The 26,786-nt window shown below is 40.9% G+C and overlaps 1 protein-coding gene across 1 annotated transcript in view; it reads right to left on the bottom strand.

Moving 5' to 3' along the window:
- Positions 1 to 24,409, bottom strand: part of qkib (QKI, KH domain containing, RNA binding b) — a 176,247-nt gene extending 151,838 nt beyond the window's left edge. Inside the window, exon 1 of the mRNA XM_055156725.1 lies at positions 23,950 to 24,409. Coding sequence (XP_055012700.1) covers positions 23,950 to 24,094 — 145 coding nt within the window. The 5' untranslated portion in view covers positions 24,095 to 24,409. The remainder of the gene's footprint in view (positions 1 to 23,949) is intronic.
- Positions 24,410 to 26,786: the final 2,377 nt, after the last annotated feature.

Genomic DNA, 26,786 nt, shown 5'->3' with positions numbered 1-26,786 from the left:
CCGGAATATTTCACAATCACCACAAACGTACGAGATTAAACATGTGGGTCACTGGTTTTCTGGTCTGAGTCTTTAAGAAACGAGTGAGAAACGGCGTTTGTGCAGCAGAGTGGAGCTCGAGCTGAAGAGCCAGAGCTGAAAACAAACACACGCAGAGGTCAAGTAGTGCCACTGTGCTCCTGCGCATTCCTGAACGCCAGCCAACGCCACCGAGGGACAGCAAGGACAGAGGGGGCAAGGACAGAGGACGCAAGGACAGAGGGCAAGGACAGAGGACAAGGACAGAGGGGGAGGAGCAAAGAGAAAGAGAGGGCAGGAGCGAGGAAAGAGGGGGCACTAAGTTCCTTTTTTTCATGTTTTTAAGACTGTAAAAATAAAATTTGCTGCTCTGGATTGTAAATAAAAAAAATAATCTCTGTTAAAAAAGTCTCAGTCTGAAATAAAAACATGTATTTAACTCTTTAGGCGCTAGAGATTTTTTTCCTAAAACATTAAATTTTTTACGATCTTAGACCTGGTTCAGACCTGTTTTAGTCCAGGTTTAGACCTGGGTTAAGCCTTGTTCAGTCCTGGTTTTTATCCTGGTTTAGTCCTGGTTTAGTCCTGGTTTAGTCCTGGTTTAGTCCTGGTTTAGTCCTGGTTTAGGCCTATTTTCATCCTGGTTTAGGCCTATTTTTATCCTGGTTTAGTCCTGGTTTAGACCTGGTTTAGTCCTGGTTTAGTTCTGGTTTAGTCCTGGTTTAGTCCTGGTTTAGGCCTATTTTTATCCTGGTTTAGTCCTGGTTTAGTCCTGGTTTAGACCTGGTTTAGACCTGGTTTAGACCTGGTTTAGACCTGGTTTTTTATCCTGGTTTAGTCCTGGTTTAGTCCTGGTTCAGGCCTGTTTTAGTCCAGGTTTAGTCCTATTTTCATCCTGGTTTAGACTTGGGTTAGGCCTTGTTCAGTCCTGGTTTAGACCTGGTTCAGACCTGGTTTAGACCTGGTTCGGTCCTGGTTCAGCCTGAATGAAATTTGACCCTATTTTCCAAAATCATCCGTTTCATTCAGAGCGGCATTTTGTCAACTCAAGTCGATGGTGGCGCACAGAGGGTTAAAGCGTGAAGACCAGTGTGTTGTGTTACTCACCCTGACAGCTTGAGAAAACACACACACAGAGCACACGCACACACACACACACACACACACACACACACAGCTCATAAAGGGAGGGACAGTGTGAATGGGCCTGTGTGTGTGTGTGTGTGTGTGTGTGTGTGTGTGTGTGTGTGGGAGCGGGGGGAGGACACGAGCGGCATGTGAAGAATGTAACAGGGCGGGTCTCGGGAAGTCGCAGCCAAATGTGAAATGTGGAAGAAGCGCGGCACCGGGAGTGACTCATGATGTCATCGAAATGAGCCGGAGCGCGGATCTGAGACGGGGGCGGAGCTACGGCGGGTCTGCACCTCCCCGCGGCGAGTTACGGACGACCAAAACAAAAACACTCACAGTATTACACAACGTCAACTATTTTAAAGGGCCCGACGTTCCTTTTTTTTACCCGGGACAGTCCCAGTTTTGAGTCTGTGTCCTCTGTCCCTGCAGATTTATACAAAACCACCGATTTGTTCAAGTTTTATACAAAAAAATGTCCCTGTTTTTGACCAATTTGATCTAAACCAGGACTAAACTTAGTCTATGTTTATAGAGGGTCTGAACAGAAGATGCAAAAGTGGTGTAGTAATATAATGTGACCATTTTTTATTCTCCATTACCCACTTTCATTGGGGAAAAAAAAGTAATAAAATAAATAAATAATAAATAATAATAATATAAAACAATAATAATAAAATAAAATAAATAATAATAAAAATATAATATATAATAAAAATAAAACAATAATATTAAAATAAAAAAATAATAAATAATAATAAAAATAATAAAACAATAATAATAAGAATGATAATAATAATAAAAATAAAAAAATAAAATAAAATAATAATAAAACAATAATATTAAAATAAAAAAAATAAATAAAAAAAATAAAACAATAATAATAAAATAAAAGAAATAATAAATAATAATAAAAAGAAAAGAAAAGAAAAGAAAAGAAGAAGTTCCATAAGTTCCGTAAATAAATAAAAAAAATATAGGGAAAACAGGGAAATGCTTTTTTTTAAATACTTAAAAAAAAAAAGTGGTTAATTAAATGCCTATTATTATTGTAAATGTATAATTCTCAATTCCAACTTTTTGCACTAATAAATGCACAGTGGTTTACGTTTTATTCGCGTCTAACTGCACCCAAAGGTTTGCCCTCTTTCTTATAATCCTCTCAATTTTTTGTGGCCGTTAAAACGAGCATGATGATGAAAACTGGGGTACGGCTGTAAATTGTTGATTAGTTCTGGATGTAAAAAAAAAAAACTAAAACTATTGTGATATCGTATCGTCAAAAGTCTCACAATAATATCGAATTACAATATTCTTTGCTTAAATTCATGGTTTTATAGCAGCAACAGCTTATAAACACCGGGAACTACATATCCCATGATGCATTTCTGCGCAGAAAACATGAAGATAAACGTTTTTTACTTGAATTCTTGGGATTACGAAGGAAATAATTCACTTCTAAATCTTGCCAAGGTGTTTTAAAAGCAAAAAAGCGTCACATCTCTTCAAAAATATCGCAATAAATATCGTAACGTGAGATTTGGATATCGATACATCCCTATAGATTAGATTACAATGACAAGTAGATGAAGAAAACTGGGTCATTTTCTCACATATTTCCAAACGTTTTCTTGGTTTGTCACGTAAGCATGAATAGAGTCCACTGCAATTAATCTTGAATACTCGATTTACACACAAAGGAGGACTTTTGGAGACCGTTTAAACCGTCTTTTAACTAAATAAAAGGTGTTGTTGCTTATACGTCTTCGTCTAATTATAACCATCACTGTCCTTACACGTTACGGTTGCTAGGGAACAGTTGTGGTTTAGTGAGATCTAAATATAATGACGTGTGCTGTGCGAAATGAGTAGTCTAACCTGTCGTGTGTACTTTAAAGCATGTGTGTGTACACGTGTGTGTGTGTGTGTGTGTACATGTGTGTGTGTGTGTGTGTGTGATATCTCTCATTACAGCTGCCACTCACACTCTTCAGACTTCCAGGAAAAGTCTAACTCCGCTCACCAGGCTATAAAAGTCTCCAGTGTGACTCCGCTCGCAGTACTACACAGGAGTAATATTAATCATCACATTATCACATTTACACACTCAGACCGTCACACTTCACTAGAGTTAAAGATATCGGATTTTAGTACCCGAGATATAAAGTAATAGTAATAGTGACAGAATAGTAATAGTATAGGTCAGCGGTGTCAAACTCATTTTGGTCCGGGGGTCGTATCCAACCTACTTTGATCCTAAAGGGTCCGGATCAGAAAACTCATGTCATATAAACCCTAAAAATAACAATAAGTTTAAATATTTGTGCAGAGAAACACAAATCTATTACAGAAATCTTTTTAATTGATGAACTCTTTCTTTTACAAAATATTATAATATGATGAAAAACCTGAAAAAGGCAATTTCAACACAATGTTTTAACACGAACTTGTTTGTAAACAGGAATAAGTCCATTTTTGTTGTAAAATCCTGCACTCGGCTCCACTTTTCTCATGTTGGACATTTTTCTGATGAGGGTGTCACGGTCAACAGTCAAAACCATCGTCCTTTAAGAGCGTTTGGAAAGAGACAAGTCTTCATTTGTGCTGCTCTGGTGGGAGGGGCCACGTACAGAGACGCTGGAGACGCTGCTGTGATAAACACCACAGAAAATTAACAAGATTTTAATAGAAAATATAATTAAAATATTTTAGTAGAAAATCAGCTGAGGGCCAGATTAAAGGTCTTCGAGGGCCGTATCTGGCCCCCGGGCCGTATGTTTGACACCTGTGGTATAGGTGATTGTAATAGTAAAGCATAGTATAATAGTATAGTTATGGGTGTAACGATATCGTCACGGTATAAACCTCACGGTACGATATTTATTGTGATATCGGATGTAACAATATCCAAATCTCTCTGTATGATATTTTCACGATATTCATCTCACAATACGAGATTTATTGCGATATTTTGTGTAGGCTAAACCGCTAAAACTGTTAATACGTGGCTTTTTCCTCTTCAAATGCTTTAAAATCTTAAGAATTGAAATGTAAAAGTGTTAGAACTGTTATTTCTTCTTGTCGTCTGCACTGAAATGAAGCAAAGGATCATGGTCTATGTAGTTCCCTCTGTTTTTCTTCTTTTTTAGCTATTGCTGAACCATAACTCTTCATTTAAGCAAAGAGAGCAAAAATATCAGAATATCGATATATCGTATCGTTTAATGTGATGATACAGTATTGATATCGTGGGCTACTGTATCGATATTTCACCAAGAGTATTTTTACATGTGTTTTACTAAATTATTTTGTTACAGCTACAGTTTTGTTGCTTGTTCAGTGAAAGGAAACTCATTTATTCAACACATTTGATATTTTTACTGTTTTGATGATTAAAATGTTTGTGTTTCATATGAACTTTGCACAAGAAGTGATTTAACAAAGACTTTTAGTATCACAGCCACGATTTAGCCTTTATTTTTTATTGAACCATATCGAATCGATTTGAAATATATCATATTGAATCGAAAGTGCACTGTATCGAGATACATATCGTATCGTGGCCTGTGTATCGAGGTATGTATCGTATCGGCAACTTCTTAATGATACCAGCCCTATTTGATATATTGTGATGATCCACGATATTATTGTGAGAACTCTGATGAAACGATATCACGATATTTCGATTATTCTTACATCACTATCAACAACATCTGCATGTTTTTTCTTTTTTTGAGATATTTTAATGAGAAAAAGTTTAACATTACATAAGTTTAATAATAGTTTTGCATGAACATTGAATCCAGAACAAGCAAAATATAAAATAACAACAACATTCTAATTAAATAATGTCTCTATAGTCGATCTGTGTTTGGTGAGCAGCTCTAATACATGTTTGATATGATCTCACGGGCCAAATACAATTATATCATAGACCTTATTTGGCCCCCGGGCCTGAATTTGACATGTCTGATATAGGTAACTGTAATAGTAAGGCAAAGTATAGCATAGTTATAGTATAGTAGTACAGTATAGTATAGTTATAATATAGTAGTATAGTATAGTATAATAGTTATAGTATATAGTAGTATAGTATAGTATAGTAGTAGTATAGTATAGTATAGTATATAGTAGTAGTATAGTAGTAGTAATAGTATAGTATAGTAGTATAAGTATAGTATAGTTATAGTAGTAGTATAGTATAGTATAGTATAGTATAGTATATAGTTATAGTATAGTAGTAGTATAGTAATAGTTATAGTATAGTAGTAGTATAGTATATTTATAGTACAGGTAATAGTAAATATAGTATAGTAGTAGTATAATAGTATGGTAAAGGCAAGAGTGAAGTATAGTATAGTAATAATAAAGTATAGTAATAGTATTGTAATGATATAGTAATAGTATAGCATAGGTAATAGTATAGTGTAGTAATAGTAAAAAATTGAGTTACAGTAGTAGTATAGTACCTGATTTTAAAAACCATGAAACACTTACACAACTTTTGACTTACTTTATTTCTGTATTCTGGGCGTCGTAATTATTCACCACGAAGATTTATAATCACTTTTTTACATTTCTCAGAGAGCAGAGCGGAGTTTTGCTGAGATCATAAACCTCAGAACCTCCAGAGTTCCTCCCTGAGCTGCGGGAGGTTCCTCCAGCTCCTGATGATCCAGGACTGGCTTCAGGTTCGAGGGTTTAGTGAGGGTAGTGACCATTCAGATCCCAGAGAGAGAGTGTCCTTGGACCTACTCTAGGCTTGGGTCCGGTCCAGGTCTAAATCTAGGACAAATTCTGGGTCAGTCTTTTATTTTTAGACCTGGAATGGACTTGAGTTCTGGGCTAATCCTTGTTTTGGACCTAGACTAGACCTGGTTGAGTTTGACGTTGTTGTTTTTTTTAGTTTTGGAAATTGAGTCGGTCTCGGGTTAGTCCACGTTTCAGACCCGGTTTAGATCTGGGTTAGTCCACGTTTCAGACCCGGTTTAGATCTGGGTTAGTCCACGTTTCAGACCCGGTTTAGATCTGGGTTAGTCCACGTTTCAGACCCGGTTTAGATCTGGGTTAGTCCACGTTTCAGACCCGGTTTAGATCTGGGTTAGTCCACGTTTCAGACCCGGTTTAGATCTGGGTTAGTCCACGTTTCAGACCCGGTTTAGATCTGGGTTAGTCCACGTTTCAGACCCGGTTTAGATCTGCGTTAGTCCACGTTTTTTAGACCCGGTTTAGATCTGGGTTAGTCCACGTTTCAGACCCGGTTTAGATCTGGGTTAGTCCACGTTTCAGACCCGGTTTAGATCTGGGTTAGTCCACGTTTCAGACCCGGTTTAGATCTGGGTTAGTCCACGTTTCAGACCCGGTTTAGATCTGGGTTAGTCCACGTTTCAGACCCGGTTTAGATCTGCGTTAGTCCACGTTTCAGACCCGGTTTAGATCTGCGTTAGTCCACGTTTCAGACTCGCAGCAGACGAACGGTTTAATCGCAAAACCCGCTCTGAAGTCCATTCCTCTCCCCTCCCCTCTCCTCCTCCGCCGCCGCCTCGTTCCTCACCGTTATAAATGTCCCGGCAGCGGATGTTTGACAGGGGGCGCCGCTGAGGTCGCTCCAGGACGTGCGTCTCTGTCCCCCCCTCCTGCCTCCTGCCTCCTGCCCGCTCCAGCTGCCAGGGCCTCCCCAGATAAAGCCATCGTCCGACAGCTCCGCGCCGCTTATCTCGCCCCTGGATCCCCCCCGCGAGAGCCCGGGGCCCCGTTATCAGCGCCGCCTCTGCCTCACCTCCCGTCTCTGGCCCCTGTCCCCCCCCCCCCCCCTCCCCGCTCGCCCACCCACGCTACCAGGAGATACGTCGCTTAAAGCAGAACTATTATGCAAAACGGACTTTGTCGAGCTTTTAACCGTGTCGCGCTCGTTTCGTTTCCCCGCCGACGTTGCGTAAGGATCGATTCGTGGATAAAGCGGTTCCTCGTTTATCGCGGGGTTATGTTCTAAAAATAGTAGCCAGCTTTATATTTTTACAATTATTATATCTGTTTTAAGTCTGTAAATCTCCTCAGCACGAACTTTATACACTTTTCTCAAACAGGACAGTTGCGGTTACCTTTTTTTTATCCTTCTTAAAACTTACAGCTGCCGTCGTCCTGTCGTTATTTTCCTTCTTTATGTAACGAACCGAAGATTAATTTGTTCCGTAATCAAACTTTTGCACTGCATACGCCATGGACTGAACCAAGACTAAACCAGGACTGAACCAAGACTAAACCAGGACTGAACTAAGACTAAAACAGGACTAAAACAGGACTGAACTAGGACTGAACCAGGACTGAACCAGGACTGAACCAGGACTAAAACAGGACTAAAACAGGACTAAAACAGGACTAAAAAACAGGACTGATTCCAGGACTAAAACAGAACTAAACAGGACTAAACAGGACTGAACCAGGACTGAACCAGAACTGAACCAGGACTGATTCCAGGACTGAACCAGAACTGAACCAGGACTGAACCAGGACTGAACCAGGACTGAACCAGGACTGAACCAGGACTGAACCAGGACTGAACCAGGACTGAACTAGGACTAAAACAGGACTAAAACAAGACTAAACCAGGACTGAACACATTCTGTACTGTACAGGAGACACGGCACGGAGGAGATAGATTGACAACGGTCTACAGTCCCTCAGCCAATCAGGACGCAGGGGGAGGAGCACAAAACGAGCTCATACGCCGTTTAAAAAAATAAATAAAAAAATGCAAGTAAAAATCCACGAAACAGCGAGACCGTGAAAGGTGAACCGCGATATAGCGACGGTCGACTGTACTTACTTCAATCTCTTCAAATTTACTTAACTCACAAAGTCTGATTTCGCATAAAACAATCGATTAAACCAATGGTGCCCAAACTTTTTTCATCAAGAGCCACAAATCTAAACACAGACGAAGCAGAGGACCGATCGAGGCGCTCAGTGCAGTGAATAATTGAAATATGTGCATGTTTATCACGTTAGAATGAGCCATCGTCTTTATTCATGCTCAAAATTCTTAAATCCACAAATAAATTACATTTTCGAAACAATTGCAGTAAAAAAGTTCATTTTTAATTGCTGCAAGGTCATTTGAGCCAAGAAAAACTATCTGAGGGGCCGCATTTGTCCCACAGGCCGTAGTTTTTAAACCTTTTTTATTTAGCTTTTTGTGTTTTCTTGTCATATTTCCCTTCCCTGAAACCATCCTACAATTTTTGCCGTACCATAATTTCCTCCACAAACACAATCTCCGGTGTTATTCTGCATAAAATAAAACGTCTAACCCTGTAGTTTATCTGTACAAACATGTTCTGAAATGTGACTGTTGTATTCGTTTGTCAGTTCGGATTTCAGTCTCTTTGTTATTTCTCTTGGATGCGTTAAAAATATGAACTCTGAACAGAATCGTATCAGGAAAAGGCCAAGTACAGGACTTAATCTAATGTTTTTGAGCTAAAAATATAAATATAAGCAGCGTTTTAGACTCTGTTTTGGTCTCAGGGGCGATAAAAAGCGGTTAAACTCATTGTGGTGAAGAATTGGGATGTTTCAGAACCGCCAGATTTTTCGGAAACGGCTGGAGCTCCGTCGTAAACAAAGACTCGTGATTCGGGGCGGTAAAAGTGTCTCTTTAAAAGCCCCGGTTTACTAGCTGCTCCCGGGGGACAGGTCCAACACCATCCAGTCTGACGGCTCTCGGTGGGGGGGGGCGATCACCCACAGACACAGGGACCACCCACTGCGCCCACCAAACTGCACCCACGAACACGGGTCTGGGACGCTGGGGCACATACGTCTCACTAATGAAACTGTCGGACTAAAAGAAAACAGAGGATTGGTCAGAGGTGGGTCGAGTCAAGAGTAGTGTTCACTTAAAAAAATATTAGTCAAGTAGACGTATAAAGTAATGATCTAATAAATAACTGGTAAAGCGAAAGTTTAAAAAAAGTATCTGACTCGACTTGACTTGAAAGGACTTGACTTTGACTCGCTTCTCCTAAAAGATATATGTTTTTCTCTTTAAAGTTGATAAATGTGGTGCTTAATTTTAAAGGAACAAACTGGAACATGTCCCTCCCGCTTCTCTTGTTTGTTACTTTGGATAAAACTGAAGTACTGTGATGTAGTATCCTCAAAAGTACTACAGTAATATACAGTACAGTACAGTAAAACAAAGGGAACTACATAAAAAATATGATCCTTCCATTTGTACACAGAAAACACGACAATTTAACTTTTATTTGACACTTTTAAATCTGAATTCTTTCTGTTCTGACACAAAAAATCTTATCAAGACGTTTACAAAAGGAAACTTACCATTTCTACAACTACATAAATACTCATATGTAAATATACGATGACTTTTTAAGTAGAATTTAGTTCAAAATGTATGTAAATAAAAATGGTAGTGTTTTAAGAGTCGTTTTAAGACACACTTTTATTCTCTGGCTTTTAATACCGCGAGTTGTGTGCTCCTCTGTGTCTTTTATTGATTTATTTATTGATTTATTTTAATTGATTTATTTTATTTTTTTATTGATTTTTTTTTATTATTATTATTATTTTAATTGATTTATTTTTTATTTATTTTATATATATATATATATATATATATATATATATATATATATATATATATATATATATTATATTTATTTAATTTTTAATTTACTTATTGTATTTATCTTTTTTTTTTTTAGTACTGCTTTTATGTATTGATTTCATTATTTTTGTTCATTGATTTTATTATTTTTTATTTTATTTATTTATTTTATTAGTTTCTTTATGGTTGAAGCATAATTTACCGATTTTTTTTTTTTTTTTTTTTTTTTAAGTAAAATGTTTTATATTACCATGGGAAGCACTTTGGAAACGTTTTTGTTTATAAAATGTTCTACACAAATAAAATTGGATTGGACTGGATAAATAAAAAATCTAGAACTTTGGTTTAAAGACTTGAAATGACTTGAAGCTCAAAGCAGACGACCTGGACTCGACTTGGACTTAGGGGCCAGTGACTCGAGACTCGACCCTGACTTGCTTGTTTTTTGACTTTGGACTTGAGGTCAAAGACTTGAGACTTGCAAAACAACGACTTGGTCCCACCTCTGACTCCGAGCGATTAGACGAGTCATTTTAAAAACAATATTTCCTAATTCCAGGGGAAATTCCTGAGTAGAATAATAAATGTGTAGTAAAAAATGAATCTAATCAAGACAAAAATCTGAATATTGAAGCTCTGAACTGTACAAATCGTTCTCAAAATAACTTCAGCGTGTATAAAAGGCCTCAACGATTTCCCCCGAATCATATTTGTGATTTTTTTTCCGTAGCAATTTTGCGATTTGATCAAACCACATTCCAAGTTTGTTCAGTGTTGTTTGTAGTAATTGGCAATCAGGCTTTCCCTTTCTGAAATCTGCTAAAACAAATGAAAGCATCCAGCCAGACAAACTAAATATTAACTCGACAAATTTACTCAAATCAAGAGCGAGATTTCAGAATCCTCGCTGTTTTTGTTTTCGTTTATGGTACACGTTCATAAAAAAAAATAAGTCAAGGTTTGAACGTGTGAGTGAAATAAAACATAACTCCGGTGTGGTGTAGGACTTTGACCCTGCGGTGAGGCGACCCCGAGGTCAACACGCCATATAATATTTTAACCCCGGGGTCAGAATCCAATTATGGTATGTTGACCCCCCATGAAAATCTATATTTTATTAATAAATAACTTCAATTCTATAGAAAAACTTTGAATATTAATACTATATCTGCAAATTAAAAAACATATTGACCAGGTCTAAAACCAGGTCTAAACCAGGACTAAAAGCAGGACTAAAACCAGGACTAAACCAGGTCTAAAACCAGGACTAAACCAGGTCTAAAACCAGGACTAAACCAGGTCTAAAACCAGGTCTAAACCAGGTCTAAACCAGGTCTAAAAGCCCAGGTCTAAAAGCAGGACTAAAACCAGGACTAAAAGCAGGACTAAAACCAGGACTAAAAGCAGGACTAAAAGCAGGACTAAACCAAGTCTAAAAGCAGAACTAAACTAGATCTAAAAGCAGGACTAAAACCAGGACTAAACCAGGTCTAAAACCAGGACTAAACCAGGTCTAAAACCAGGACTAAACCAGGTCTAAAACCAGGACTAAACCAGGTCTAAAACCAGGACTAAACTAGGTCTAAAATCAGGTCTAAAACCAGGACTAAAACCAGGACTAAACCAGGTCTAAACATTATGACACTAACAGTAGGTGGACATACTTTAAAGCATCAGTGTCTCATATAAAAATCATTTCTCTATCAATAATATTTTTAATCTGGTTAAGGAAAGACTGAACTTTTTATTTTCTTTTAACAGACAAAACATCCTATCCTCAGATCCTCGTCTTTGCTTCTCTACAGTAAAACAAAAGTCGGTTCATGGAGACTTGGACTCAACAGACAATTTGAAGAAAACAAACAAGAATTTTCAGGATGTGGTCGTTACATTTGTGTAGTTTTAAAAAACATGACAACATCAAGTAATCCAAAAGTATTCAGATTACGTTACTCAATTCTGGGGTGTGTAATCTGTAATCTGTAGGGGATTACATTTTAAAAGCGTCGGAAAGGAAAGGAGGACCAAAAACCCCACAGCGCCCGACAGAATCGCCCCGAGAGATAAACAACTGCCACGGGATCTCAAATATACATGCGAGTGTGGGGCAAAAGAGGGGGGGGGGGCGGGGTGACCTTGAGGAGGGGGGGGTGTCAGTTTGCCCCCACCCCACCCCGAACTGGAAACAGCTGTGTGGACATGAGCGACGGAGGGAGGGGCCACTACCTCATCGGGGCGTTTGTTTGTTCAGAGTTAAGGACGGGGTATTGTCTAAAATCGACTTTGTTGTCCTGACTTTGTTCCCCCGTCCAAAAAAACAAAAAAAAAAACAAGTCCGACGAGGTTTTAGAGGCAGGTTTTAGATGTCTGAGTAATCTAGTGATCTCTCCCAAGCCCTATTCACAGGCTCACGATGATTTAATTAATAATAACGTTCATAAAAAGTAAAGTTTGAAGAGTGCTTTATACAAAATACTGAAACAACAACAACAACCACAAAAAAAAAAGGTATTTACTAGGTTGAATTGCGATTTTTCTGGTAGATATTCCGATTTTGATTCACCTGGGTTTTTTTTTTTTCAAGTTTATCAAGTTTCAGTGCACGTGAAAATTTGCAAACATCACAGAAACTTACATCATACCAGAGCGCTGCACCTACGATTTCATTTCACGTTGCTTTCTTTCAGTATTCATTGAGTAATAATGTGTTTATAATTCAGCTTTGAGCACATTTGTTTACGTTTTACAGAAGCGAAACTTAAAACCACATGGCTCATTTGCATAAACTATAAGCTCTGAAAAAAACAGCTCTTTCCTTGTGCGCTGATGCGGTTCGGCTTCCGTCGGACTAAAGGACACGACTCGGTGGAATGTGAGTGTTCTTTCTGTGACAGAGGGGTGTTCTGCTGATGGTGAGTCTGTTCTGTGTTTCTGTCGCGTTCGAGATGGTTCATGTTAAACTTTACGCGAACGCCAGGTTTATATCCTCGCGTTGTGGCGGTAAATTACTTCGCGGCGCATAGACATCGACGCAGATCCATAAACTGGGCTTCAGGAGCACTGGAAAAAAAAAAAAAAAACAGCTTTGACGCTACCAAAATCGTGTTGCTCGACTTTTGGTCCAAAACGATCGTTCAGCCCCAGGGATGTAACAATAACTGAAATATCATGATATCGTATCGTCAAGGTTCTCACAATAATATCTTGTTGTATTTGAATATTGCTCAAATGCGGATTTCTGTTGTAATACAGCGAGCTCTTGGGTCTAGGCACTGATAGAAATGACATTGTACTTTTAATAAGTAATATCTACAAGGTCATCAACAGGGAAATACGTTTTTTGACCCCCATCTGGGAGTGTGACTTCTAGAAATCTATAAGTTTTTTTATGGCAGATGCTTTGGATTCTAACCAATCGGTATCAACAATCGATGGCCGATAAGCTCTGCTGATATTTTTGGGGCTGATTTCAACTAATTTCCTAAATTTTTTCTAAATTTACAACAAACCAGGGATGCATCAATAACCGAAATATTGTGAAATTGTATCGTCTAAAGTTCTCACAATAATATCATCGAACATCACAATATATCAAATTACAAGTCTTAAATGAAGAGTTCTGGTGCAGCAAAAAAGACAGAGGGAACTACATAGACCATGATCCTTTGCTCCATTTCAGTGCAGACGACAAGAAGAAATAACAGTTTTAACACTTTTAAGTCTTAGTTCTTTGGATCAAGTCTTGTCAAGAGGAAAAAGTAGCGTATTTACAGTTTTGTCTGCCTCCACAAATTAAATATCGTACCGCGAAATGTATATCGTGAAAATATTTTGTTGAGTAAATATCGTAAGAGATTTGGATATTGTTACATCCCTAATCATGAGCTTTCCCACGATATCGCAATAAATATCGTACCGTGAGAGTCATACCGTGATGATATCGTGTCGTGAGACTTGGATATCGTTACAACTCTACTCAGCCCTAGTATTTACAATATGTACACAACGCAGCACAGAAATATGCTTTATAATCTCTTCAGGTTGTTACTTTCCACGTACTAGTCCAAATCCAAACTGACTGAGGCCCCCAAGGCTCCTCCCCCAAGCCAATTAACACAAAAATATGAGTTTTCACCACCAAAACCCAACAAAAATATTTAAAAAAATGTAGAAAAACACATTACACCGCATGGCCGTGTTTCTGCACCTGTCGCAAAACCAGAAGAAAAAATACGGATAATTGACGAACGGAAATAGGAAGTGCCTGGAAAACGCTCCTCAAACTTTACTTTTTGGGAATGTTATTATTAATTAACTCATCAAAACATCATCATCATCATCATCATTACCCCAGAATAAAACCTCGTCACGCTTCCACAAAACTGTTTTCAGAAATACACAAGAGCGCGACAGAACTGTAAACAACTTCACAAACCTGACACGATTTGCAGTAGTTTCATTAGCGGGAAACACACGGGTTGGAATGTTACGGCGCTCTGAAGGGGGAGTGACTCAGCGCATATTGAAACTTGCTTTGTTTCCAGCAAATATGGCAATAAAAGACGCACCGGGATCTAAAAGTGGAAGCCTCGTAGAAGTAAAACGCCCCCGTCTTTAAATTATACGGGGCGAAACCACAATTCAAATGAAAGGTTCTTCGGTATCATTATCTCTGCGGTGAAGCGTTTATCCAAAAGACAAAAGGTTGGGGGTTCAATTCCAGCTCCAAACACTGAGCAAATGAATTTCACTCCAAGAAAAATCATCTATTAAGGACTTGAGACACAGTGTTTTAAAGGTTGTACGAAGGATTTATTTTTTTTTGTTTCAAATTGTCAATGAAAGTTTAAAATGCTATTACAGAGACGCAGCAGCTTCGTAATTATGATGACCAAAAAAAAAAAAAAAGAATGAAAATCTATCAACTGTGGATGTAGTGAGGCCAGATAAACATCAGCCAATAGAAAACGAGGCTGCCTCATTTTCTATTGGCTGTTAGGTCGTCAATCAAACTCCCTACCGTATTTTCCGGGCTATTACGCGCTCTGGATTATAAAACGCACGCATTAAATGGTCTATTTTCAAACTTTTTTCACAAATAAACCACACCGGACTTTAACGGCGCGCGGTAGTTTTTTTTTGGATGACGTTAGAGGCTTAAAGGTTGTATAGAAGATTTTCCAAGGAAAGAGAAATGCAGCGACTGTTTGTCCTTTTTCAAATGTTGTGCTTTGCTCCTTTTCCCCTTCTCTTCTTCTTTCCGCGACGTCAAAAACGGACTTTCATTCGCGATGAACTGGTCGTGAATTCTTGTCCGCCGTCACAACAAACTTTGCGCAAACTGAGAGGAAGCTACAGTTTCGAAAAAGACCCCGAGAACCGCTGTATCGGTCGAGTAAACGGCATCAGTGCGTGAGAGGCGAACGTAAACCTCTTAATCCCAGCGCACCGGCGAGTCAGTGACGCTAGAAATGTAGGGAGTTTGATTAACAACCCAACAGCCAATAGAAAATGAGGTAGCCTTGTTTTCTATTGGCTGATGTTTATCTGGCCTCAACACGTCCACAGTTGATGGATTTTCATTCTTTTTTTTTTTTTGGTCATCATAATTACAAGGCTGCTGCGTCTCTGTAATGGTATTTTAAACTTTCACTGACAATTTGAAACAAGTAAAAAAAATCCTCCATACAACCTTTAAGAGCGCGTCGAATAGTGCAGAAAATACAGTACATTTTTAGTGTAAATGATTACGTGGTGTATGCAGCGGTTCTTCGAGGCTTTTTCAAACTGTAGCTTCCTCGCAATTCGCACAAACTTTTTTGCGATGGCGGACGAGAATCCACGACCAGTTCGCCACAAAAGGAAGTCCGTTTTTGAGGTCGCCGAAAGAAGAAGAGAAGGAGAAAACGAGCGAAGCCAAATTGAGGTGATTCTTGGAGATCTCTTCCAGCGATGGCGCGACTGAAGTGGACGAAGGATCTAAAAACTGACGCGTCTGTCGCTGAATTATTTCTATGCAGGTCACTTCAGTAATTCTGAACGCGAACGGCTGTAAACAAGCGTGATTTCTAGAGTAAAGAGGCGGGAGGAGATGTTTCTACTGAGGAGCTGTGGAGGAGGAAGGTGGTGTCACAAGGACCATCGCTGCATTTCTCTTTCCTTAAAAAAATCCTCTATACAACCATTAAATGAGTCAAACATTAGACTGAAAGTTTGGAGGTTCAATCCCGGCTCTGGTCGCAAACAATCGTCGAATACTGATGGCGTACTTTTGAGCAAGACACGCAAACGCCTTAAACATCAGTAAGGAGGCGAGGGAAGAGGAGGGGAGCGAGGAAGAGGGGGCAGGGCGGCTGTGGTCGAGGACACATGGCCCAAAGGGAGCAGCGATTTCGGGGAAACGCTTTGAAACGCTTTGGTCTGGAGGTTTCTGCTCTGATTAGACAAACGCTCTGGAGAGAGACCGAGCGTAGAGACCGAGCGGAGAGACCGGGGTTTAGTCACCTACGCCTGGGACTTTAAAAGTTCATCTTAAAAAGTAGGAAAAACATATATATATAGAAATGTTTTTTAGTTTTGACAAAATTGAAATCGCCAGGAAAAACAGACGTAAACAAAGTCCGGTGTAAAAGAAAACAAACTAACACAAGTTCCGAAGAAAGGACTAAACAAGAACTCAACCAGGTCTAGTGCAAGTCCCAAAAAGAAGTAACCTCAGTCTAGCCCCAGTTTAAGACGAGGACTAATCCAGAACTCAACCAGGTCTAATGTAGGTCCCAAACAAAGGCGAACTCAGAACTTAGCCAGTTCTAGTGTAGGTTCCAAAGAAAGGACTAACTCAGAACTCAACCAGGTCTAAAGTAGGCCCCAAAACAAATCTAGCCCCAGTTTAAGACAAGGACTAACCCAGAATTTAAGGAGGTCTAATGTAGGTTCCAAAGAAAGGACTAAACCAGAATTTAACCAGGTCTAGTGTAGGTCCCAAACAAGTCTAGCCCCACTTTAAGACGAGGACTAACCCAGAACTCAACCAGGTCTAATGCACAGTAGGTCCCAACAAGGACTAATCCAGAACTTAACCAGGTCCAATGTAGGCTCCAAATAAAGGACTAAACCAGAACTCAGCCAGGTCTAGTGTAGGTCCCAAACGAGTCTAGCTCCAGTTTAACACGAGAACTAATCCAGAATTTAACCAGGTCTAAAATAGGTCCCAAACAAGTCTAGCCCCAGTTTAAGACGAGGACTAACCCAGAACTCAACCAGGTCTAGTGTAGGTCCCAAACTGGGGCTAGACTTGTTTTAAGAGGAGGACTAGCCCAGAACTCAACTAGGTCTAAAGTAAGTCCCAACAAGGACTAACCCAGAACTCAACCAAGTTTAATGTAGGTCCCAACAAGGACTAATCCAGAACTCAGCCAGGTCTAGTGTAAGTCCCAAATAAGGACTAACTCAGAACTCAACCAGGTCTTGTCTAAGTACTAAAAAAACATCCACTTTGTTGCGTAATTATTCGAACAAAAACACTGCTACAGTTTTAATTTTTTTTTACTAAATATAATTTCTGAAGAACCAAATCTACTTCAAATTACACGTAAACAAAACCCAAACTACTGTGAAAAAAAACAAAACTAAAAAAAAAAAAACAGGAAGCTAAAATATCTTACACAATCCTTCCAACTATTGCGCAAACCCACAGCCACACTCTGGCTCAGGACTGCAGCCGGCGGATTTAACTGTTTAAAAAAGAAAAAAAAAAGTTCCACATTTTGACTTTACGAGCCAAACGCTGCAGCGAGGAGTGAGGAGGCACAAAGACGGGCATGGGCATGGGCATGGGCATGGGCATGGGCATGGGCACGGTGTGGGGCGAGGGGGGGCATTACATCACGCTCTCTCGTAATATTTAGCGAGCGGGCGAAGCGTGGGCTGTCGTCGTGGAAACGCTGGTAAACACGGCGTGAGGATATGTGAGCTGCGCTTGGGGAATGTCATGTGATTTGATTCGGAGCCGGGTGTGTTTTACTTTTACCAAACCGTGTGTCGTTCGGTCGTTCGGGTTTTTTTTTTTTTGGTCAAAATAAAACCAAAAGGAAAAGGAAAAAACTGTTTTCTGCATCGTTTGTCTCCAAAATCAAAATTTTAAAATGGATAAAGGGACTAAAACAGGACTGGACCAGGACTAAAACAGGTCTAAAACGGGACTGAAACGGGACTGAACCAGGACTAAAACGGGACTGGACCAGGACTAAAACAGGTCTAAAACGGGACTGCAACGGGACTGAACCGGGACTGAACCAGGACTAAAACAGAACTGAACCAGGACTGAACCTGGACTGAACCAGGACTGAACCAGGACTAAAATAGGACTGGACCAGGACTGAAGCAGGACTAAAACAGGACTGGACCAGGACTAAAACAGGTCTAAAACGGGACTGAAACTGGACTGAACCAGGACTAAAACGGGACTGGACCAGGACTAAAACAGGTCTAAAACGGGACTGCAACGGGACTGAACCGGGACTGAACCAGGACTAAAACAGAACTGAACCAGGACTGAACCTGGACTGAACCAGGACTGAACCAGGACTAAAATAGGACTGGACCAGGACTGAAGCAGGACTAAAACAGGACTGGACCAGGACTGGACCAGGACTGGATTAGGACTGAACCAGGACTGAACCAGGACTAAACCAGGACTAAAACAAGACTAAAACAGGACTAAAACAGGACTGGACCAGGACTGGACCAGGACTGGACCAGGTCTAAATCTTGGGTCTAAATCTTGGTCTAAATCTTGGTCTAAATCTTGGTCTAAATCTTCAACTTGAGAAAGAGAGAGAACCCCAAGCCCCAAACCCTTATCCATTTTTTCAGTTTGGTTTTAGAGACAAATAATGAAGAAAATAGTTGTTGTTGTTGCTTTTGTTTTCTTATTTTTGGTTTTATTTTGAAAAACGAAGGAACGAATGATCCATGGATGTTTTCACGATATTAACATTTCAAACTGTTCTGAAACTAAGGAAAAAACTCAACCACAATAACAAAACACACAATATTAAATCATACTACTGTCATTTTCAAACTATAAGCAGCGTTCCCACTCTTTTTCAAAAAATATCAAAACTTTTCCTGGACTTTTTCATGACCTAAAGTGAGTTTTCCATGACTTTACAGCACCTGCATGTGTAGAATTGATCATAGTTTTAGGACTAAATATGAAATATTAACTCTTTCCACTCACTTCACGGTTTGGGATTATAGTTTTAAACATTCAAAATCCTGTCAGTGCATTTATTGTCGTGTTTTAAACAAAAGTTGGATACGTTCAGAAATAATCACAATAGTCTAACGAGAACTCAACACAGGAGAGTCAAACTCAAATTCACAGAGGCCAAAGTTAAAAACTGGGACTAAATCGTGGGCCAAATTAAATATTTATTGAAAAATTTCAACAACATCTGCATGTTTTCTCTTCTTTCGACATATGTCACATTAAACACACATTATTTTTCTTATTAAAGTAAATGTTTTATAAAAATTTTGCATAAACATTGAATCCAGAACAAGCAGAATATAAAATAATAACAATATTTTAAATAAATTATGTCTCTATAGTCTGTCCGTAGCCGGCGGCAGCTCTAATACATGTTTGATATGATCTCACGAGTCAAATATAATTATATCGTCGGCAAAATTTGGCCCCCGGGCCCGAGTCTGACATGTCTGACTTAACAGAACGATGCAAAAAATTCCATGACTTTTCCAATCCCTAGAAAACGACATTTTCAATTTCCATGACTCCACTACTTTTTTCTTCAGACATTGAACAACGATTTTATCCAACACTGCGGCGAATATATGGACAGATTATTTGACATGAAGTTGCCGTGTGCGAGTGCGTAAGTAACGTCTCTCTGAGAAACGTCTCAAACTTCAGTAGCCGCACATCCACTCATACTTGATCCGTACACCTGTCCCCGCCCCCCTGAGAGTCTGAAATCTGCGGAAATCCTACGAGAAATTGAGGCTCTTTCTGCAGGAGACATGCGCAGTAGAGCGAGAAGCGACGTAGTCTGATAATCCTGTTGTAATCCTGTCGTTTTACTGCCGTGTTACAGACACTGTTCAAAAAAAAAAAAAAAAGCATGTACTGGTATTTAATTAAAATGTTTAAAAATCTTTCTGTGTAAACATCTCAAGTTAAGACATAAACACCTGCAGCTTATAGACAAGTGCAGCCAATATCTGTGTTTTTTTCTTTTAAATTTAGTTGTGTGTCTTATATTCAGTTGCGCTCTATAGTCCAGAAATTACGGTACTTTCTTTTCTATTCCCACGTGGCCTTATATCTGTCATTTTCAGTCGTCCCTGGGCGTTTACTCGTCTCTGTGCTCTTATTTTTGTTCTGACGCAGCTCCAAATCATTCCAAAAACGATTCCGAATGATCAACGCGACTTTCTGAGTATCGATACCTGCGAAAAATCGAATAAAAGTAAAGCGAATCGATTCTGAAATGACAACTAGAAAGCTGTAAGAGTTTGATAACAGGCCTGCGAAGAAGTAAAACAAAAGTCCACTTCACTCTGGTTATAAAAAAAGGGAATTAATAAAGTCAAAACAATTAGCAGAGGGTGTTTGTGAAAGGTTACAGGTCAGATCTATTGAGAGGCGAGCCCAATCTTGCTAAAAATGCAGATTTTTTTAGGTATTTTTACACAAATTAATCAATCTGTTTGAATAAATGCACAAAAAAAAAGTTTAATACCATTCTGTGAAGCATTCCAGGTTAAATACGACTTTAAATAAAGCTTTACAAATGACGTACTGACCGCGACTATAAACTTATCGCGTTATTGTTTCAAAGCGGCGGTAAATCACACTGCGCTCATTTCAGAGTTCCGCGTTAGGAGGGGCCCCCCCGAGTCGTTTTTATTATTTCCTCCGATTACATCATTTGTGTAATTGATTGGACCTGTAATTGTGATCACAAACCGGCGAGGGACAAAGGGGTTGGGGTTATTTGGATAATATAACGCCGTCTCCGGGTAAAACGAACGTCCCCGTGGCTCCGTCGCGTCGTGTTATGCGTAAAAAAAAAAAAAAAAAAAAAAAAAAAAAGCAAATCCTGTAGTTCAGATTTGTACAAACGTGCTCTGAAATGCACGGGATTCTTTGAGTTTAGAGGTTTAAATTTTAGTTTTGGACACTGATTGTTAAAACAAAATCGGAAATCCAATCAAAATCTGCGTATTTCGTAGTAAAATGCGCGATTATGCAGGTAGTTTTTGCTCGTCTCCTCACAAATCTGTCCCAGAAACTAAACAAACGGGACTACTACAGGCGAGCAACACCGCACACTCCTGCCAATTTCTCTCTCTCGGTGCAAAAGCAAATACTAAAAAATCGCATTGTAGCTTTGTAGCGTCTTCGGAATTCCGCTGTGGTGTGAATTCGGGAGGTGGTTACGGTAAAGGGAGGAGGTGTGGAGGGAGGAGGGAGGTGTGGAGGGAGGAAAAACATCGCGGCTTCCTGACTCTGCGCCGGGCTGCAAAACAAAAAACACTCCCCTGGATCCAAATGGAGCCAACAGCTGTACTACGCCCCGATGTGAGCTCAAAGCGCCGGACGGGGGCCCTCAAAAGAGACCGGAGCTCGTGTTATTCCGTGGATTGCGTCATGTAAAACCGCACGGATATCGGATTCCGAACGATACTCAAACTGGGAGCTCGTTTGAGGAGCTACGATACGAAAAAAAGTTCAATCGCAGAACAAAAATGAGCCATTCCTGAAGCTCTAGATCTCTCAAAATCACATACTATTGTCTAAAAGAGTGATTTTTTTTATTATAATTGCAGTATTGGAAGCTGTTTTGAGTGTTGAGTTTGAAATTTTAGTGTCAAAACAGTGATTTTAAAATGTAAACTCTGCAGAAAATCGCTGTGTGTTATGTCTGTTTATGATCAAAAAATGGAAACAAGATGGGCTGTGTTACTCTGAAAGTGTAATTCTGTTAAAAAATGACAAAAAATATGTAAAAATAAAGTGGAATTTGCGCGGTGTGTGTTGTAAATTTAGTACGGACGGATAATCCGCATGCAAACTTTCCAAATTAAGAATAAAAGAAATAATAATCGTTCAAATGTTCACGTCTAAAATGCTCAGTTGTTAGGCAATAACCAAAAAAAAAAAAAAACATCTGTACAGTGATAGTGTAAATTCTGAAGCCAGGACCTGCCCCTGCGCTCCAGAAGTGCACAGATGGATCCTGGATTTGTGTTCGCACGGTGCAGACTCCGGTGAGCAATACAAGACTAGATTTCTTAAGTATGCGGTTATCAACTCTGACAGAGGCGGAAATCTTCACCGACCGGTTGAGCCACTGCATTCTGCCTGCTCCTGCTCCTCATCGTCACACACAGTCGGCCTGGCTCATCACACACACACACACACAGACACACACAGACACACACACAGACACACAACTGCTCAGGCGCGTCTCCTTCCACTGTTTAAATGTCACATTTTAAATAGAGGCCAAGGGTCACGATGACTCCACACTGACAGATTGTTTTAGAGAGAAACATCCAGATAGAAATCCACACACGCAGAATGAAATCTGTGTGTGTGTGTGTGTGTATGTGTCAGTGTGTGTGTGTGTGTCAGTGTCAGTGTGTGGTTTTGACTTCACAAATGTACAAACGTGTTCCGGACTGGGTCAAATGGCAACTATGATGTGTATGTGGTAAAATAAATGAAGTCACTTTTGGACATAAACGTGGGGAAATCCTTCTCTTTGTTTTCTCTCTGTTGACTCTGGAGACATTGAACTTTGAGCAGGTTTTTGATGTGGTCAGGTCAATGCTGTGAATCCTACACCAGGTCAAACATGTGCATTTGTAGATTCTTGCCCTTCGCCCACTTAACGCACTGCCTTTAAAGACAGAATGTGTGGAAGCTTGAACATGGTGACATGCACGCAGCCTGTCACTGCCGTCACTCACGCACGGGGACAGTGCGCCAGGGGGCTGTGGCGCTCTCTAGTGTCCCCCGCTCCGTTACATAAAGCCCGGGTTCAACCCTCCGCTTAGACCAGCTTATGCCATGGATACCACCAACAGAAGGCACAACACAAGCGCCTTCATCTGTGCCCAGAGCAGCCCGGGCTTACGCCGCTGACGTAGCGCACACATTCCGTCTGGACACACAAAAAGGCGACGCAGTTTTGGTTGGGCACGCTGCTACACTGGCACACACGACGACTGCAGCAGACCCGGGGAGACTGTGGCATGCATTACTACGGGCACAATACCCCCGTGAAATCCCGCTAATGTGGCACCGAACACGGCCGTGCCACCGCAGCGAGCCCCGTCACGAGGAAAAGTTGTCCGGTTGTAACCGCCTCCTCCTCCCTTCAGCTGCGCGCTGGCCATTGTTTGGGCAACAAGCAGACACATTCCTCCGCTGTGAGCTCGGCCGCTGGGCAATAGTAACCCCCCGTGTAAAAACAACAGCCCGCCACCGCGGCTCGGACGCGCGTAACGCCACATTCACACAAACATGTTGGACTGGGCCGCTGTCTCCTGCGTGCACAGCCGCAGCGGAGGCAGCGCTCGGGTTCCTCTTGAGTTGAGAAAACCCCGGAGTCGCTAGCCTCAAATGTGGCTAACCCGAGCTACAGCGCTGCTCCAACATGTGCAGTCAGGCCCCGTCACAAGTCCGCTCTAAAAAGCCTTCTTTACGCACGGGTCCGCTCCAAACTCGCCAAACTAGTCCTTTTAGTCAAAACGCCAACATACACTGATCTTTCCTGCATTTTGAAGATGAAAAACAAAGTTTTGGACTTGTCTCCACAAGTCGAGAGTGAACCAACTAACTTGACGGGTTAGCCTCATGACTTCGTCTCTCTCAGAGCTGCGGCGTGAGTAAACAAACTCTACTTATTTTCGTCCAGAAGCTGCGCGCTTCGGCGGAGCTCGGTGAATCTCGGTCACAAGCCTGGGCTCGGTCAGCATTTCGGACAAAGCGTCGCTGTGCGTGGCCGTGCGGGGTTCACCGTGGAGCCCCGCGCACAGACGAGCCCCAAACCCTGCGCTTCGGTCACGCTTTTCCCCCCCGCCGGTCCACTGCCCCTCTCCCCGCGGTGCCTCCGCTCCGGAGCGCCGCCGCTTACCTTCATCCAGAAGCCGCTCCAGGTGTGTGAAGATGCCGCAGAGGTTTGGCAGGCTGGTCATGAGCTTCTTCTCATTTAACAACTGCATCAAATAGTCGGGACTCGGCCTCGGTCGCTCCTTCACTTCCACCTCTCCGACCATCATCTTTGCGGCGAGAGCGAAACACAAACCACCGCTAAAACGCACAACACAGAATCCTCTTTCGGGGGGGAAAAGGAACAAAAACGTAAAAAAAAAAAAAAAGAAAAAAAAAACTTAAATCTCAAATCCCACGTTTCCCTCCTCCTCGTGAGTAGAAGAATGTGTTAAACCCTTAAAAAACCAGGCCGGGTTAGTTCTCGTAGTGTGCGCGGAGAGGAGCCAAAAAGAAACCGTTATGTCCGTGCGGAGAGCCGTCGGTCGGTCGCGGTACTCTCGTGTCCGCCGTGTGCACTCGCTCGCTCGGGGATTCTGCCACTGAAGGCGCGAGAGTCCGATCCACCCGTGAGCCCCCGCCCCCGGCCCGCGCATTGGCCACGGCGCCTTCCACAGGACTAATAGCGGCGCCAATCGGGTTCGAGAAACGCGCGGGGCGAGGCGGGGCGAAAACGTGAGTGACGGGGGCGCGGGCCAATGACGTGCCGTGCGCAGGAATGTGCATAATGCCTCTGATGTGTTGTCAACAGATGCCTGCTCCCATTTGAGAATATTACAGAAAAATGGCTTCTATAATTGATCACACACAACATGTCAATTGTCGTATAAAACAGATCGGCCGAGTAACGTTTCCCACGTCGTACGGAGCGGAAAACCGACCAGGACCAGGACCAGGACCAGGACCAGGACCAGGGCCGTCCCGCCTGTCCTTGCCCACATGTCGCCTACAGTGCCCACAAAAGCCTCACTGCTGAACTTATGATCCAGGACTAAACCAGGACTAAAGCAGCATTAAACCAGGTCTAAACCAGGTCTAAACCAGGTCTAAACCAGGTCTAAACTAGGACTAAAGCAGGATTAAACCAGGTCTAAACCAGGTCTAAACCAGGACTAAAGCAGGATTAAACCAGGTCTAAACCAGGTCTAAACCAGGTCTAAACCAGGACTAAACCAGGTCTAAACCAGGTCTAAACCAGGCATAAACCAGGTCTAAACCAGGTCTAAACCAGGACTAAACCAGGACTAAACCAAGTTTAAACTAGGACAAAAACCAGGTCTAAACCAGGTCTAAACCAGGTCTAAACCAGGACTAAACCAGGTCTAAACCAGGACTAAACCAGGACTAAACCAGGACTAAACCAGGTTTAAACCAGGACTAAACCAGGACTAAACTAGGACTAAAACCAGGTCTAAACCAGGTCTAAACCAGGTCTAAACCAGGACTAAACCAGGACTAAACCAGGACTAAACCAGGTTTAAACCAGGACTAAAACCAGGACTAAACTAGGAACTAAACCAGGTCTAAACCAGGTTAAACCAGGACTAAACCAGGACTAAAACCAGGGCTAAACCAGGACTAAACCAGGTCTAAACTAGGACTAAACCAGGACCAGGTAAACCAGGACAAACCAGGTCTAAACCAGGTTAAACCAGGTCTAAACCAGGACTAAAACCAGGTCTAAACCAGGTCTAAAACAGGTTTAAACCAGGACTAAAACCAGGACTAATCTTGGACTAGAACTTGGAAGCGTTTTGCAGACAGGGTTTCTGCAAAGCTCGATCTGCGTCGGTCCTTTCACTCGCGGTCACCTGACGGTCTACACGGGCGCTGCTGAAATCGCCGTGATTTTAGCAAATTTGTATGAAGAAAAACAAAAAAACCACCACTTCAATCCAGGTTAAAAAATCATCTTAACGCTGATTACTCACATTTGTACCGAGTAAAATATTACAGTTTTTTCCCTGTAAAGCCACATTACAGTAATTCGTTACTTTTCTAACGCGTTATTCCAAACACTGCTGATAAGTTCATGTTCTTGAGTTCATGTTCTCGAGGATGAAGTCATATTTTTTAGATGGAAACCAGGAGTTTGTGATTCACTGTTTTGGAAAGAAATCGGCAAACTTACGATCCAGAAATGTTGAAACTTATTTGTTTGGGAAAGGCTCCACAGACCTTCATGATTAATGTTTAAATCGTTTCTGCAGAGATCAGACACGTGTTGCAGCAGAACAATCTGATCACTTTTGTTTGTTTATTCTGATAAAAGTTGGATGTTGTGCCAGTTTTTGTTTCATGTGGACAGGTCCAGTAATTACAAAAGTATTTAACCATAAACCAGGTCAACAAATCTGCATCTTAAACACTTTCTATCACAGAATTTGAACCTGCCTTTCACACTCTAGTTTTTATTAGTCAGTACATTATTCAAATCCATTTTTTCTTTAATAGGCTCTGTTCACGCTTGCATTGCGCAATGACCGGAAGTCTGAAATCCCTGATGCATCTATCCAACCCTTTTGGTCTGAAATGCAACACTGGATGAATGATTCCATATTTCGTTCTTTACCTTGTCTTGTTAAACAGAGATGTTATCATTTTTGATGTACTACGACAGAATAAAAAAAACCTCTTTGTCTTGTTTGTCTTGCCAAATTTTACATCCACAAATGTAAAATTCAAAAATGTTCCCCTAACTTTGCTTATTTTAAAAACAAACTCAAATTATATATGTAAAAGCTCTGAAATATATGAATGGACCTAAACCTCAAAAAATGTTAAATACCCCTGGACTTTATGAACTCAGGCTGAATGAACTCTCATACTTCCCTTGCTGTTATCCCTTTTTCTTCCTAAATGCACTTTTTTTTTTTTTACACTTTTTTATTACCTCCGCCAAGCAGGTTATGTTTTTGCCGG

The sequence above is a fragment of the Boleophthalmus pectinirostris genome, unplaced genomic scaffold, assembly GCF_026225935.1.
Source record: "Boleophthalmus pectinirostris isolate CB_2022bp ecotype Guang Dong unplaced genomic scaffold, ASM2622593v1 HiC_scaffold_10, whole genome shotgun sequence".
NCBI lineage: Eukaryota > Metazoa > Chordata > Actinopteri > Gobiiformes > Gobiidae > Boleophthalmus > Boleophthalmus pectinirostris.
The sequence above is the reverse complement of the archived record's forward strand: the minus strand, read 5'-3'. Positions and strand labels throughout refer to the sequence as shown.